This window comes from Zonotrichia leucophrys, chromosome 1 (genome assembly GCF_028769735.1).
Source record: "Zonotrichia leucophrys gambelii isolate GWCS_2022_RI chromosome 1, RI_Zleu_2.0, whole genome shotgun sequence".
In the NCBI taxonomy this organism is placed as follows: Eukaryota; Metazoa; Chordata; class Aves; order Passeriformes; family Passerellidae; genus Zonotrichia; species Zonotrichia leucophrys.
The window spans coordinates 96042161-96055549 of NC_088169.1; the positions used below are offsets into that span (position 1 = coordinate 96042161).

Sequence of the window (13389 nt, forward strand, 5' to 3'; positions counted from 1 at the left end):
AAGCTGCATCCTGTGGAGATCCCACCATGGAGAAGGCTCATGGCAGTGGCTGCAGCCTGTGGGGATCCTGTGCTGCAGCAGTTTGTTCCTGGAAGATTGCACCTTGTGGAGAGGATTCCCCCTGCAGTCCCCATTCCCTGTTCCACGGCCTTGCTCAGGGAGGGAGAAGATGGAAGCGTGGACAGGCAGGGATGGGGGAAAAAGGTTTCTGGTTTTGTTCTTTCTTTCTTTCTCACTCCCCTAGTCTGTTATTGATTGGGAATCTCTTATGGATTGGAAATAAATTCAATTATTTTGCCCATGTTGAAGGGATCCCCAGAAGGCAAGGCAAAGACAGTGAGGGCACTGTCAGGCCTGCAGTCCACCTACAATGTGGGCAAGGACAGCAGATAAGCTCTGTGAGAACAATTAGGGACAGGCACAAGTCCAGGGATTGCCAGCCATATCCAGAATGAAAAGACATGCCCAGGATCAAGCCAGTAATTCCAACCTGCAGGCCAGGATCCGTATCCAGTGAGCTAAGCAGGTGGAAAGGCCCAGGCAAAGCTGCAGCACAGCTCAAGGAGAGACCAAGGTTGACCAGCAAGCTTAGGGGCAGCTCCTGAATGTAGAGGACTCCAAGCCCCACTGAGGCTTCCCTCAGCAATTTGCTAAAAGGCCAGTCAGGTGGACTGTGGAAGCTGGCTCTTAAACAAGGCAGCCACACCCCCAAAAGCAAGGCCTTACTTTCAGCAGAATGTCCATTCATAGCTTTTTGTCTTTCCCTGACCCCACATATACAGAAAAGTAGTATGGCCTGGCCCACAGGTTTTATTTTTTTTAAAATCCTGCTATGATGGGCACTGAAAATTGACTCCATTGCCTGTTGTCCTGAATGTCAGTGATGAAAATTGACATTCATTTCATCGGAATGCAAATAAGAGAAGGATCCTGAAGTGATCTCTCATGTAGATATTTGCATTTCTTGCTTTGAGCTAAGGACTCTAATCAGATTACTGTTTTTGTTTTTCTTGGAAGAGACTGTGCTTTGGAAAAAGAATGGGGATGGCTTTTTTCTTTCTTCCTCTGAATTGCACACAGGCAATTTTTTCGTCATTAAATCTGGAAAGGTGTTTTTAATAGGAAATGGCTTTTTGGCCTCATTGTTTTATGTTGCATTTGAGCATGTTATAAATTCTTGTGAGGTTTACCTGGATCTTCAATGGAAAGAGCTACATGACAAGATGATTTGCATGATGTCCTTCTGACAATGTTAGAGCAAGATGAGTTTGAATTTGGTTTGTTTTATGATTTGATTCACCATACCGAACTTGAATCAAGCTGCAAGAGGGTCTGAGTAGCATTGGTGGGTATGCAAATCATTCATATATGTTAGCTGGGTCTGAGTCCATGACTTTAAAATTCTTTCAGGTTGATATATGGTTAATGAAAATGTAGGAATCAAACCAATTTCCATCTTATGGAAAAACAGACAAAAAGAGAAAAATGTCTACTTTCAAGCAAGATGTGTGATATCAGAGAAAACCAACTGCTGTAATTCTCATCTTCTTACCAGTACAGAGGCTGTTACTTTTGTTTTTCAAAACAGGTGTTTATCAAATTTATTTATTAACTTATCCAGTAGAACACAGGGATTAAGTAGATGGTGTATATAATGCATGTTGAAGATATTTTTATTCATGTGAAAATAATTAGTTGGGTGGTCCTTTGCATGAAGGAACATCTAGCAGGAGATTGGCCCTATGAGTTGCCTTCCAATATCTTTGCCAGTGTTCCCTCTTAGATCCCCAAATTCATGTCAGTGAACTGGATAACTATTTGGTTTCATTTTATGGAAAGGAAGTTTTGGAGGGAAGGTGTACTTAAAGAAGCAGGAAAATAGCACAAGAACTGCTTTTGAATGCCATGTGCATGAGGAATGTGGAATAAGGGAACATAAAACCAAATGGTGTGAGAGCAGCTGTTCAGGGTGTCCCTGCTAAGCAGCCGTGTGCCTCAGAGCTCAGGCAGGAGCAGGACAGCACACATGGGTTGTGAGTTGAGCACAGCCCACGTGTTCTGCCTGTTGGTGTGGTCAGAGAGCTCTGAGGTTTGTTCCTGAAGGCCGGTGAGGGGAGAGCAGGGAAGGGCAGAGGATGGACCAACCCTCCCAACACGGGTGTCTCATGGTGCTGGGCTGGGAACCAGCATGGTGACAATGCATGGTGCTGACAATGGCATGTCAGGGTGCCACTGCTGTTGGCTCAACTTCTACCATCCCTGTTAAATGGCATAAAAATGTTAATGGAAGCCAGTGGTGTCACCTGTGGCATAGTTTCTGTCATAAGAGAAAGGACAACTCCATCTCAAGTTATGGTTTGACTTGTTATTTATTAATTTGTAAAATAAAGCAATTCAGGCACAGGCTCAGCTCAAGTACAGGTACATTGCTTCACACAGATGGACAACATCCAAACCAGACACATTGAATCAGGGTGGGCACAGTGAACACAAGGCTCAAGTCATGTATCTTTCAGTGACAGTTTCTTTAAAAGTGAATATACTCCCCCTGCAGCTGGAAAAGGGTCGTGGAGCTCCAATGCTGATGTAACAATAATGCACTGACAACAATCATTACTTCAGGAAGAGCAGCAGATCAAAAGGCTGTTTTCTTCTTTACTAAATCATACTGGAATCTGAGTCTTGGCCTTGTTTTTCTCTTGTTCCAGAGCAACCATGACAATTTCCAAGGAAAATGTAGCAAATAGGAGACAACTTGTAGAATTTTTCAAAATAAGACTCATATACAACTAAAGCAAATTTGCACTCTTCATGATTCCAGATCAAGGCCCTAATCTATTAATTCCGGTGCCTATTATTTTATATTTCTGACAACTTCGTTTTAATTGATTTGGATCTAAACTAGAAAGTCAAGGCAAAATCAGATCTTTTATATGGATATAGATCTGACAGGACAGTTAATGTGGTCCCAAATCCTAGCTAGCAGCTCTCGAAATTTGGGATTGCTCCAAATTAAAACCATTGTGTGTCCTGTAGGACAGGCAGCTAATATAACTACACACATGCATTCCTCATCACTTAAATGTGAAAAAACTCTGGTGTAGAGGAGAAGCAAGCAAATAAAATACGTAATGTAGAAGATAAGGAAGGAGCAGACTGACTTGATGGCTTTCATATGGGCCTCTAAGCTGGGATCCCTGAAGCCACTTGCATTATTTTGCATCTGTCTGGTGTGGATCCACAGAGACTGAATCAGCAAAACACTTGAAACAACAGACAATGTTAAAGGCAAAGGTGTACTTGCATTCCAGAGATAAATCAATAAAGTCAGTCTGTCATTCCTTGTGGATCTCTTTGCTGAAGAGTTTGTCGTGGATGAAGGAGCAGTGATGTTCTCGTGCTCACTGTAGACATGCCAGGTGAAGGGAATTGCAGCTGTGAAGGAGCAGAGCCATGATGTGAGCAGCATCCAGGGAATCAGCCTGGCAATTCTCAGCTTCAGCCAGATGAAGAAAGACTGTGTAAAACTGGCAACCTTGATGCAATAGAAGACACTAAGCCAGGCTCCAAACCAGAGGCTGGAGTAGTTCAGAAAGGTAAATATTGTCTGGGAAGCTATGTGCACGTTTTCTGTATAAATGAAGGGTTTGTAAAATATAGTCATTAGGAAATTCAGTGTAATCCATGACTGCAAAATGAATCTAGATGAACTCAGTGAGATCATGATCATATCATATGGGGGCCATGTTTTGCTCCCAATGCAGCTCAATGAACTGGCAGCCAAGATAATTCCATTTCCCAGAATTCCTGCCAGGGATTCAATTATAGCAATTGATAGACAAAGAAGAGCAAAAGATGTCATCATTGCAACTCAAGGGCTTGTGATTATTACTCAGCTTCTCCCGGGCTCCTGAAAGCCTCAGACCTAGCACTGCCAATTCCAAGTATTGTTATGGGCAATGCTCCCCTATTTATCTCAGGCGCAGAAGTAACCTATTGTCATTTAATATTTCTGCTGTTTTACATCTTGTTTTCTAGGCTGATAGCTCATCTGATTTGTCTAAGCATGCAAATGGGATCAAGATTCAATTACATAGGTTTCATTTTTGTGGAAGGATTTGCATTGTAAAGCTATGGAGCAGCTCAGCTGGGGTTTCTAGAACTGTGGATTTGCACTACAGTATCTGATGCCCTGCTTTACATGCCTAGATTTGTTTTTTTAAAAATATCTTAGACCTTTATCTCTCCCTGTCTTGCGTGGTCCTGTCTTCTTTGTTTATGAGAGTAATCTCTGTGGCTTCTTCTAATACTGAAGCAGGTCTTTATCAGATGTATTCAAATATCTGCTAACAGGCTTGGTGGGCATGCGACAGCCAATCAAGGTATAAAGGATTTTCGTCATCTCTCCCCTGTCATTGCACAGTATTGTAAAGGTTCTAATATTTCAAGTTCTTGTTTTTATGAAGTAAACCAAACTGTTGACGTCCTGTAGCACCTTTTGGAGGTCTGGCTCCAGTTTCTTTGCTGTAATAACTCATCTATGGATATTGCAGTGAACGAATTCCAGGTGTAGTGATGATTACAAAACCCTACCACCCAATCCTTCTCTTATGCCAGTCAAAGCAGCTGTTTCACTGGTCTTTACACTTGCACAGCTCTTACAGAAAACATTTTTATTAAATAAATAATTTTCTGTGGAAAATACAGGTTCTGTGGTAAATCTTCCCTTCAGTGGCTTACAGAAGGTAGCTCTTCATTTATTTCACTACTGAAACAGAATTTGTCAAATACCTTAATCTGAGGCAATATAGAAACATTTGTACTTTCACCCACTCAGGAATCCTCTTCCACTATGTAACTTGTGTTTATACTTGTCTCTTCAAGACTTTAGCAGTATTTTCTATGTGTCTTCTTGCAGTGTTTGCTGATAACAGAATGCATTTTAGTTTGCTGCTCTATTGCTTTCTGTGTATTTTCTCTATAGCTTTCTGTGTATTATCCCAGCCATTTTTACTTTTTATGGCAGAAAGAATAAGTGTTTATCTGGTCCTATGTGACATTTTTTCTTTTGCTGTGAAGCAAGAAACTTCAAAGGAGGCTTCTCTACACATTTGTCATAAAGTTTGGTGAAATTTTGTAAAGTACTGAATTGAATGTCACGTGGCTTGAAACATGGCTGAAAAAATTGTAGGGGTTTGTCTTTGTGCTCTGGATGCTTAGATTTTAAATATCTTGCTAATTCTGATGGCTTCATAGTGACATTAGCTAAATTTTCAAAGCATTCTCAAAGTAAAATTTTCAAGTACTTCCTGGCCAGGTGATGTGCCTGGCCAGCTGTGTGCAACTTTATATTATCCTGGTAACCCACACCAGGGAATGACCTTTGTTTCCATGGCTAAGAGACCCAGGGTGACTCATGTGCCTCTACTCACTGCAAACCTCAAAAGCCAAGCCAAGCCAAGCCTACCCTATCTGGCAATGGTCTGACAATCTGAGTGACACTGCTGCCATTCCAGGTGCTGGATTTGATTCTGCTGCTGTATTCTCAATTATGCTCATGCTCAGGAATTATCTAGAAAGTACTGGAGCAATCTTTTTCTCCAGGAAGGGTCAAAGGAAGCTGCGAATGGGTAGATAATTCCTTCACCCTGTGAAAAATGACCATTCATTCCTGGGATCATATTGTGCTGTGCACTTTGGTGGAACAGCAGGAAGTGACGCATTTTGACCTGAAAAGGGTCAGTTTAATGTTCTATGTAGTGATCTCATGCCTGTCACGGTCACCATATCACATTCTGGACACCAGCACCTGAGAAGAAGGTGCTCCATTGCATTTTGCAGCCTTACTCCCTTGATACAGATTGTCAGGCACCCAGTCCGAGTCCATGGTGCAGATGGACACAAAGGTCTCTCAGGCCGTCTTCCAGAATGTCTACCCATGTGTCAAAATCAACGTCAGCAGGGTGCTAGCTGAACCTAAACACCTCATTCTCATGGAGTCAACTAACAAAGTACGTATATATCCCCATACACAGTTTAGAGAAAGGCTACTATAGAAGCCTAGTAGTCAACTATTTCAAAAGCTGCTCAACACCATGTAAGCCCACAAGGGAGAATTATGGTTGAAGCATAGATTACAATGGTCATGTCAAGGAGCAGCAGGAGGAGCTCTTCCATAAAGAAATGAGATCCAAAAAGGCAGCATCACCACAAGGCAGGCAAGGATGTCAAGCCTGCAGTCCCACCTCCTATAAGCAAGCATAGCTGAGAAGCTCTGTGATGGGTCAGCCAACAGTCCAGTAATACCAGATATGTCCATAGTGATACAACATGTCCAAGATCAAGACAGTTAATTCCAATTTGTAGACCAGGATCAGTATCCAGGTCAGCTAGGCAGGTGGAAAGACTCAGGCAAAGCTGCAGCACAGCTCAGTGAGAGAGCAAGGGTGAACACCCAGCTTAGAAATAGCTCCCAAAATGAGAGGGGGCTGAGCCCTGCTGAGCCATCTCCAGCAATCTGTTTTAAGGTCAGTCAGCTGTGCTGTGGAAGTTGGCTCTGAAACTCAGCAGCCAAAACTCCAAAAGAAGTATAGAGCCCCTAACTGTACTCACCATAGCAGTACCTGGGAACTTTATATCAGTCCCGCCTTTTTATCGTCTGGTGGTAAAATTAATTATATTAGCAGTATTCAACACAAGTAGATTCCAAGGGCTTGACAAAGAAATCAGAATTAACTACCACAGTAGATAGGTAGCTAAGTACATAAAATAGTTCAGTAAATGTCTAGAGAATAAGTATACAGTGTACAGCATTCTGATCTGGTTTACCAGGAGAACAGCCAGTAGATTAAGGAAAGTGATTCTCTTCCTTAACACTTTTTAAGGTGATATCTGGAGTATTGCATCCAGTATTTGGGGGGAATTTTATTTTTCTGGTGACTGGACACTACTGAATTTACACACAACACCAGTCTTAGGCTGACCACAAAGTTCTGGAAGACAGATTCAGAATTCAAAATCATTTTGGCAAGCTGGAGATGCAGTCTGATAAAATAGGGACAAATGCCTACAGACATGAATAAACACATGCATATATAAATTTGTGAAGAAAGCAGTAATAAAAATAGATGCTATACTGGGAGATGCAACCAAAAATTTTTGTTTGTTGCATAAATTAAGGCATTGTACTCTTGTATGTGGCTCTAATAAAGTTGTATTTCAGAACTATAAAAATTGGATACAACAGCCTTTTTTAGTTTAGAAAGAAGAAATCTGCAAAAGGGCTAACAAACATGAAAAAATAGCTCTGAAAAGACAGGAATAAACTCTTAAAGTGCATTGTGAAGAGGGCAAGGAGTGGCTGGTTTCATAATTACAAAGCCAGATCCTTTTTTACAATTAGTCTTAAAACCTGGAGAAAAAGAAACCACATGTATATTTTCATTGCAAACTTTTTTAAAAAGTTTGAACAAGAAGATTCTGGAGAGTCCCAGAAGAAGATGATCCTGCCTTGGATAAGAGAAGTAAATGAAAGCAAAGCTTATTCATCTAACTATATAGAAATCTACTAAAAATACATTTCTTTCCATTTCATTAGTCTGGAAGAAAATCTCTTCCAGCTAATTTGACTGCTTGGTGAACTAAAGTGTTTGGTACTTAATAATACCTCATAGTGGCACAGGAAATTATTTCGTTCAATTCAAAATATGCCATGTTGCTGGCCAAATGCAAACAACTCCATTTTACAGATGCAATGGCAAGTTACCTGATGACTAAAAACCTCATATTACAACAGAATCAAAGATACAAAATGGAACTTGAAATCTCCAGTATTCTAAGTTTAAGCCTTAACATCTGAAACACACTGCAATAACTGGAGATACTGAGGAGGATGAAAAGGCTAAGAAGAGGAGACATAAAATGAAACTGTGGTGGAAATACAGAAGAAAGAAATTTAGTGTTCTGCTCAGAAGAGATGAGGTAATTTTAGGGGTTTTTTAAATTTTTTTTTTATTTCACAAGAATTACTTTGTGATATTGCAATGTGAAGAGCTTTAGTGTCTAAATTGGATCTAAACCACAAATGAGGACAGCAGATTTAGGGGCTGAACCAAAGAGAATTTTTGTGACTGATGACACTTCACTGTCTTGTCCACAGATGTAACTAATGGTAGATATGATGGATGTACTTCTAGCAAAAAAATACTTAAAAACAATATCTTGCTGATACTTTCTACAGTATTGTGAATGACCATGAAGTTCATACAGGTTTAAATTTAGCTGTAAATGCTGTGCTTCCATATAGTTCCTTGTTGCAGCATTACAATTAAAATACACATTTGGAGACATAAATCTGCGTTGTGGTCAAGTGGCTATTGCATCGTAACATCCATGATTCGAGTGATTTTGCAGCAGAAGAACATTATCAACATGTGAAATATAAATAATTCTGCTTGATAAACCCATAATCTCTGAAATTCAAGGCCATTTTCACCTCACACATTGGCACACATAATTCAGGTTATAAGGCTTTGTTCTATTTTGTTGTCACCAAGCGTAGCAATTAACCTGAGTTTTCCATAAGTAGGTACAACTCCACATCTCACACAAGGTTGTCTTTCATCTAAATTACATCTGTAGGGCTAATACAGTAAAGCACCGGACATACCTTTTATGTTATGAAATTCACAGCTTTTGATTATGTTGCCTATGACTATGTTTCATATTATATGAAAGGGTATTTTTGTTATGGTCACCTTTCACAATCAGAACGGAGTTTTACAGGAAATGTCCCTCTACATGAGCCTGTAAGCAATTGTAAAAAACAGAGCAGAGAGCAAGCACTTTAAAGAGCTATGGAAAATGGTTTTCTAGGATGTATTTTGGAAGATGGTGCACTGTGAAGAAGCAAGAACAGAGTTGATACACACTTAATTGTAAGAGAAGCCCCCTGGCAGCCTGCTGGACTCAGATATTTCATTTGCCTTGGCATGCCTCCTCAGTACAAGGCCTTGTGGCTGCTTATGCAGGGATTAGGCTTTTATTCTTTTTTGCTCTCCTTGATGTTAAATAAATGCTTCAGAGACTAGGACTTGCTTTTCTGAATGGAAAACTATGCCTCATGGTTGTTTTGGAATGGTTTCACAGGGAATGTCTGAATGCATAAAGAGATATACAACTGCAAAAATATTTTTTTTAATATCAGTCTTTACCCTGTTGCAGAGAAACAAAAATCAAGATCTCACTAGTACAGTAACAACAAAAAAACTACAAAATCTTTAACAATAGCCTGAGGTGAGATTCTAATTATGCTATTTATTCTTAGAGGTTGTGCCCAATGAAGCAACAAATGAGATATTAAAGTAACACAGAAAATAATAGAAGGCATTCATGTACGATAGGGTTATGATCAGGGAAACTCATGTACATTCATGTAGGAGAGGGAAAAACAAGGTGTTTTTCAGTTCCAATGTCAGTGGTTTTTGCCATTCTTCTTTTCACTGCTTCTCCTGTCTTTCTTACCTAATCTTCTCTACCTTCTTACCCTTCATTCTCAGATTTTCCTTCCCTAGTACCTGAAACCAACTCCTTTTCTATCCTGTCATCAAGAATATCCTTCCTGTCTACCTTCCAGTTCACATATCTTGTATCCATTCTATCCACCTGAATCCCAGGTTTGAGTATAGTCTTGCTTATGCGTGGACTGGTGAATCTTCAATTCGAAGGAGTCACAGAGGTCAGGCTATTCCTCTTTTTTCCCCATTGTCTTTAACAAATTTATCCAGGTAAGTGAATTGCCGCACATTGAGTGGTTAAAAACGTTGGTCTCTCCCCTTCTTCCTTCCTCCTCTGAACCTAAAGTCTATTAACTGGTGGCTGTGGTTAGAAGTAACAATTACTTTTCTGTCCTTTTTTTCCTGAATAAAGGTGTCCCAGAAAGCTGGAAGGACAGGTTGCCCGGGGAAGTGCGGGATGTCCCCTCACTAGAAGTATTGAGGGCCTGGACAGAGATTAAGCAGCCTGACCACGGTGGGTTGGTTGAACTGGATGATTTTTAAAAGGTGCCTTCTAACCAAGGCATTCTCTGAGTCTTTGAGTTTGTGTACTGATCGACTGGTGCTAGATGAGCAAGAAAGTTTTTGGTGGATAAAAGAGTGAAAAGTTGCCATGTGTGAAGTTGCCATGCGAAAAGTTGCTGCATATGTGATTTGAGAGTGTCTGAGAACACTTTTGTCCCAGAAGGGATCTCTCTCTGTCACCTGCAGGGCAGTTAGAACACTCTGCTAGATCCCTGACTGACAGCTCCAATTATGGGTTGTTTAAAGTGAATTTATCCCGTCATCAGTCCTCCAATCTACAACGGAATATTATGTCTCTCAGGCTATCCTGCCTCCAGTTTTCTGAACTTCTTTAGTGAAGGAACAAGTGCTACAGTGTTCTGATGTCCTCAGACCAAATTTGTGCTTTTGATGGTTGCCAAAATTATTACTAACCTTTAGCAGACAGTCTTTCATATCAAGGAGATTTTCTTCCATGTTGTTTTAATCCTCAAGTCACACCGCTCAGTAGTAGTATCACCAGGGACCATTTGAGGTAGAAGAGCTTGAGTTAAACAAGGTTTTTTTAAACCTAAGTGCAGTCTCTTTGTTAGTGGTAGCCTTTTTACAAGAGTTTTCAAGATGCCAGTGTCATTAACATTGCCTCAGCATGTTTTTCTAATGCTCTTTTTAAAAGAGCAATCTTTCGTGCAGTCTGTGATACATATATATTTTGGGAGGCTGAAGATGGAATATCAATCCATCCAGCAGAACTTCAGTCTACCAAACTGTTGCAGTGGAATTTCCTATTCACATAATGTAGAAGATCAAAGTCCCAATTCAATTTCACTTCAGGACAGATATTAGAAAAATAATTTGCTGAAACCTGCTTTTGATTCCAAACCATTTGAAATACTAACAATTTAAAATTGCCATAATAAATACTTGCAACATCTGTCAAATGCATGCCAACACACTTAATATGTCCATATTTCTTTGAAACATATGTTTATTTAATTCTAAGAGGTATCTAAAAGATAATTGCTGTTAAGCATTTTTATGTGTAACAGCTGGAAGGCATGCTGAACATTATATTTTTTTCAATCTGCTGATCAGTTAGATTTGGAAGAAGCTAATGCACTGTACAGAGGAGAGAAAATGTCTCTCCCAGAGAAAAAAGCCAGAGGTTCTCTTACTAATTTGCGGACTCAAGGGAGCAGAGCTGTCATATGTGCCTTAAAGATAAGAAAGGAATGAGTTGATAAGGATTACTTGTGACGTCTTCTCCCTCCCTGCCCTCCCTCCCTCCCTCCCCCAAGCCCCTCTTCCTGCTTCTGTAATTAGAAAAGTTTTACAGGGAAACTTTTTGTCTTTGCTTTCTGTAGGTGAGAAAAGTGTCTTCAAAGAAACCTACATGCTAGCAGGAAAAACAACAGCACCATTTTCATGTATATGTGAAGACTTCACACATTCAGCTCTCAAAATACCCAAAGCTCTACAGGTTGTATATTCAAAACCCCATCAGAGTATTTACAATGCCATAATGCAGTCCTCTCCAAGGCAGAGCTTTTTCAAGCCTTAAATATACATACAGACTGTCACTTTCAAACCGAAAGTGCTACTGTCCTGTGGCACACAATCTGAAAGAAATTTCCATATCCAGTTGGTGATATGGAAAATGTAAGTCATGCTTTACTGACTTATTGCTACCAGATGCAAATATGCTCTATCTTTACCCTGACAGATGCAAGAAATTCTCCTTAAAAACATACATAACTACAGCGTATGAATTACTTTGCAACAGCCAAACAGATTTTTCTGAAATGTGGATCATATCATTTCAGATAAAATTTATCTTATACCTGGATATCTCAGACCATAGTCACAGTCATAGCATCTACATGAAATAAATCCACATTTTTCCAATGAGATACACAAATTTTAGAATAAATAAAAATTTTAACAGCTTAATTCTCTCCATAGCAGCTCAACTTTGCTACTGAATTACTGAACTCAAAACCCAATGTCCACTACAGCAGAATATTACTCAGGAGCATACTTTTACAGAACACTATTGGGAATCCAATAATAATGTCTGTTAGATCCAACATATGATGTTACTATGGTATGTAATGCCTTCATAGAAGAAATATCACCACCACACTAGATCTTGCAAGGCAGCTTTCTCAGCATCACAGCACCATTGAAACATGTAATTCAAAGAGCTGTGCTCTTCATTGAGAAAGAGAGGGTTTCTCAGGTTTCCTTTCCTGAAACATCCCATGCACTCTTGAAATGAAGCTGAGATCCATCTACTGTTAAGGATGTGTCCTGATTAGTTTACAAGTCTGCTAAAAATCATCCATACATACACATTCAAAGCATTTCTAGCTAGCATGTGTGGGACAATCCATTTCTAGTTAGCATGTGTGGCAATATCAATGTAATGTTTTGCCAAATTTTGTGGTAAAATTTCATTTAATCAAGAGGAAATGAGAATACCTGTTTAATAGCTACTGGTATATGAAATGACATTAATGTCAATCATTTCCTCCCAGCATATTGACCAAAGGCTTTTTTTGTCTTCTCAAGTGTTATTTTAAAAGTGAATACTTCAGTCAAGCTTTTATTACTTGCTCTAATTTTAATAACATTGTGTTCAAAAACATCATAACCATTTTATAATCAAAAAAGGCAATAAATTCCTTGCCCAGGTAAGTTTTAAACTCTTTTCATAGAGAAAAGAGAAGTAAAATTTACTTCATTTCATAAAACTTGGCAGCTGTTAGATGCTGTAATTATGAAGGTGGAAGAGTTCAGATACAGTTAAGACAGATAAATAAACTCAATATTGTCATGAACAAATTTGTCCATATAGTTTACAAAGATCTCTTCACTGTGAGATCTCAATTGTGGCTAACAAAAGACTGTTTTGTTGCTTTCATTAAGTCAAATCTCAATTTAAGCGAGAAGTATTTGCAAAATGGATTCTGATAAGGTGAAGTGACACGCTGCAAGGAAAGAAAGGTCAGTAGGGACCTTTTTGTCAGTATGCAAGAACTTTCTTACTGTATTTAGAGCTGTTTGGTAAATATAGAAATATATAGCTACCAGTAACCTGAATGCTAAAAAGAACTGGGAGTAAGTAACTAATTTCAGCCATATAAGAAATCTGTTGTGATAGTAAAGTGTTAAATTATGCAAGCACTACAGAAATAGGGAAAAATCAGGTTGATAGGAGCTCTGAACAACTGAGCAGATATCAAATTATCTTCAGACTAGTGAACCAAGATATCACATTCTCCACAGAGACTTGCAGCCTGGGGAGGCAAACAGTCCCATCCTGGTGTTC

The 13389-nt window shown here is 39.5% G+C and overlaps 1 protein-coding gene across 1 annotated transcript; it reads right to left on the reverse strand.

Annotated features, from left to right (window-relative positions):
- Positions 1–2929: 2929 nt before the first annotated feature.
- On the reverse strand, positions 2930–3865 carry LOC135442782 (taste receptor type 2 member 40-like). Its single transcript, XM_064702988.1, has one exon. The coding sequence runs from the start codon at positions 3863–3865 to the stop codon at positions 2930–2932; it is 936 nt and encodes a 311-aa protein (XP_064559058.1).
- Between the last annotated feature and the right edge of the window lie 9524 nt (positions 3866–13389).

What these genes read in the sequence shown, in the direction of transcription:
- LOC135442782 (XM_064702988.1), bottom strand. Translation starts at nt 3,865, where the DNA reads ATGATGACATCTTTTGCTCTTCTTTGTCTATCAATTGCTATAATTGAA.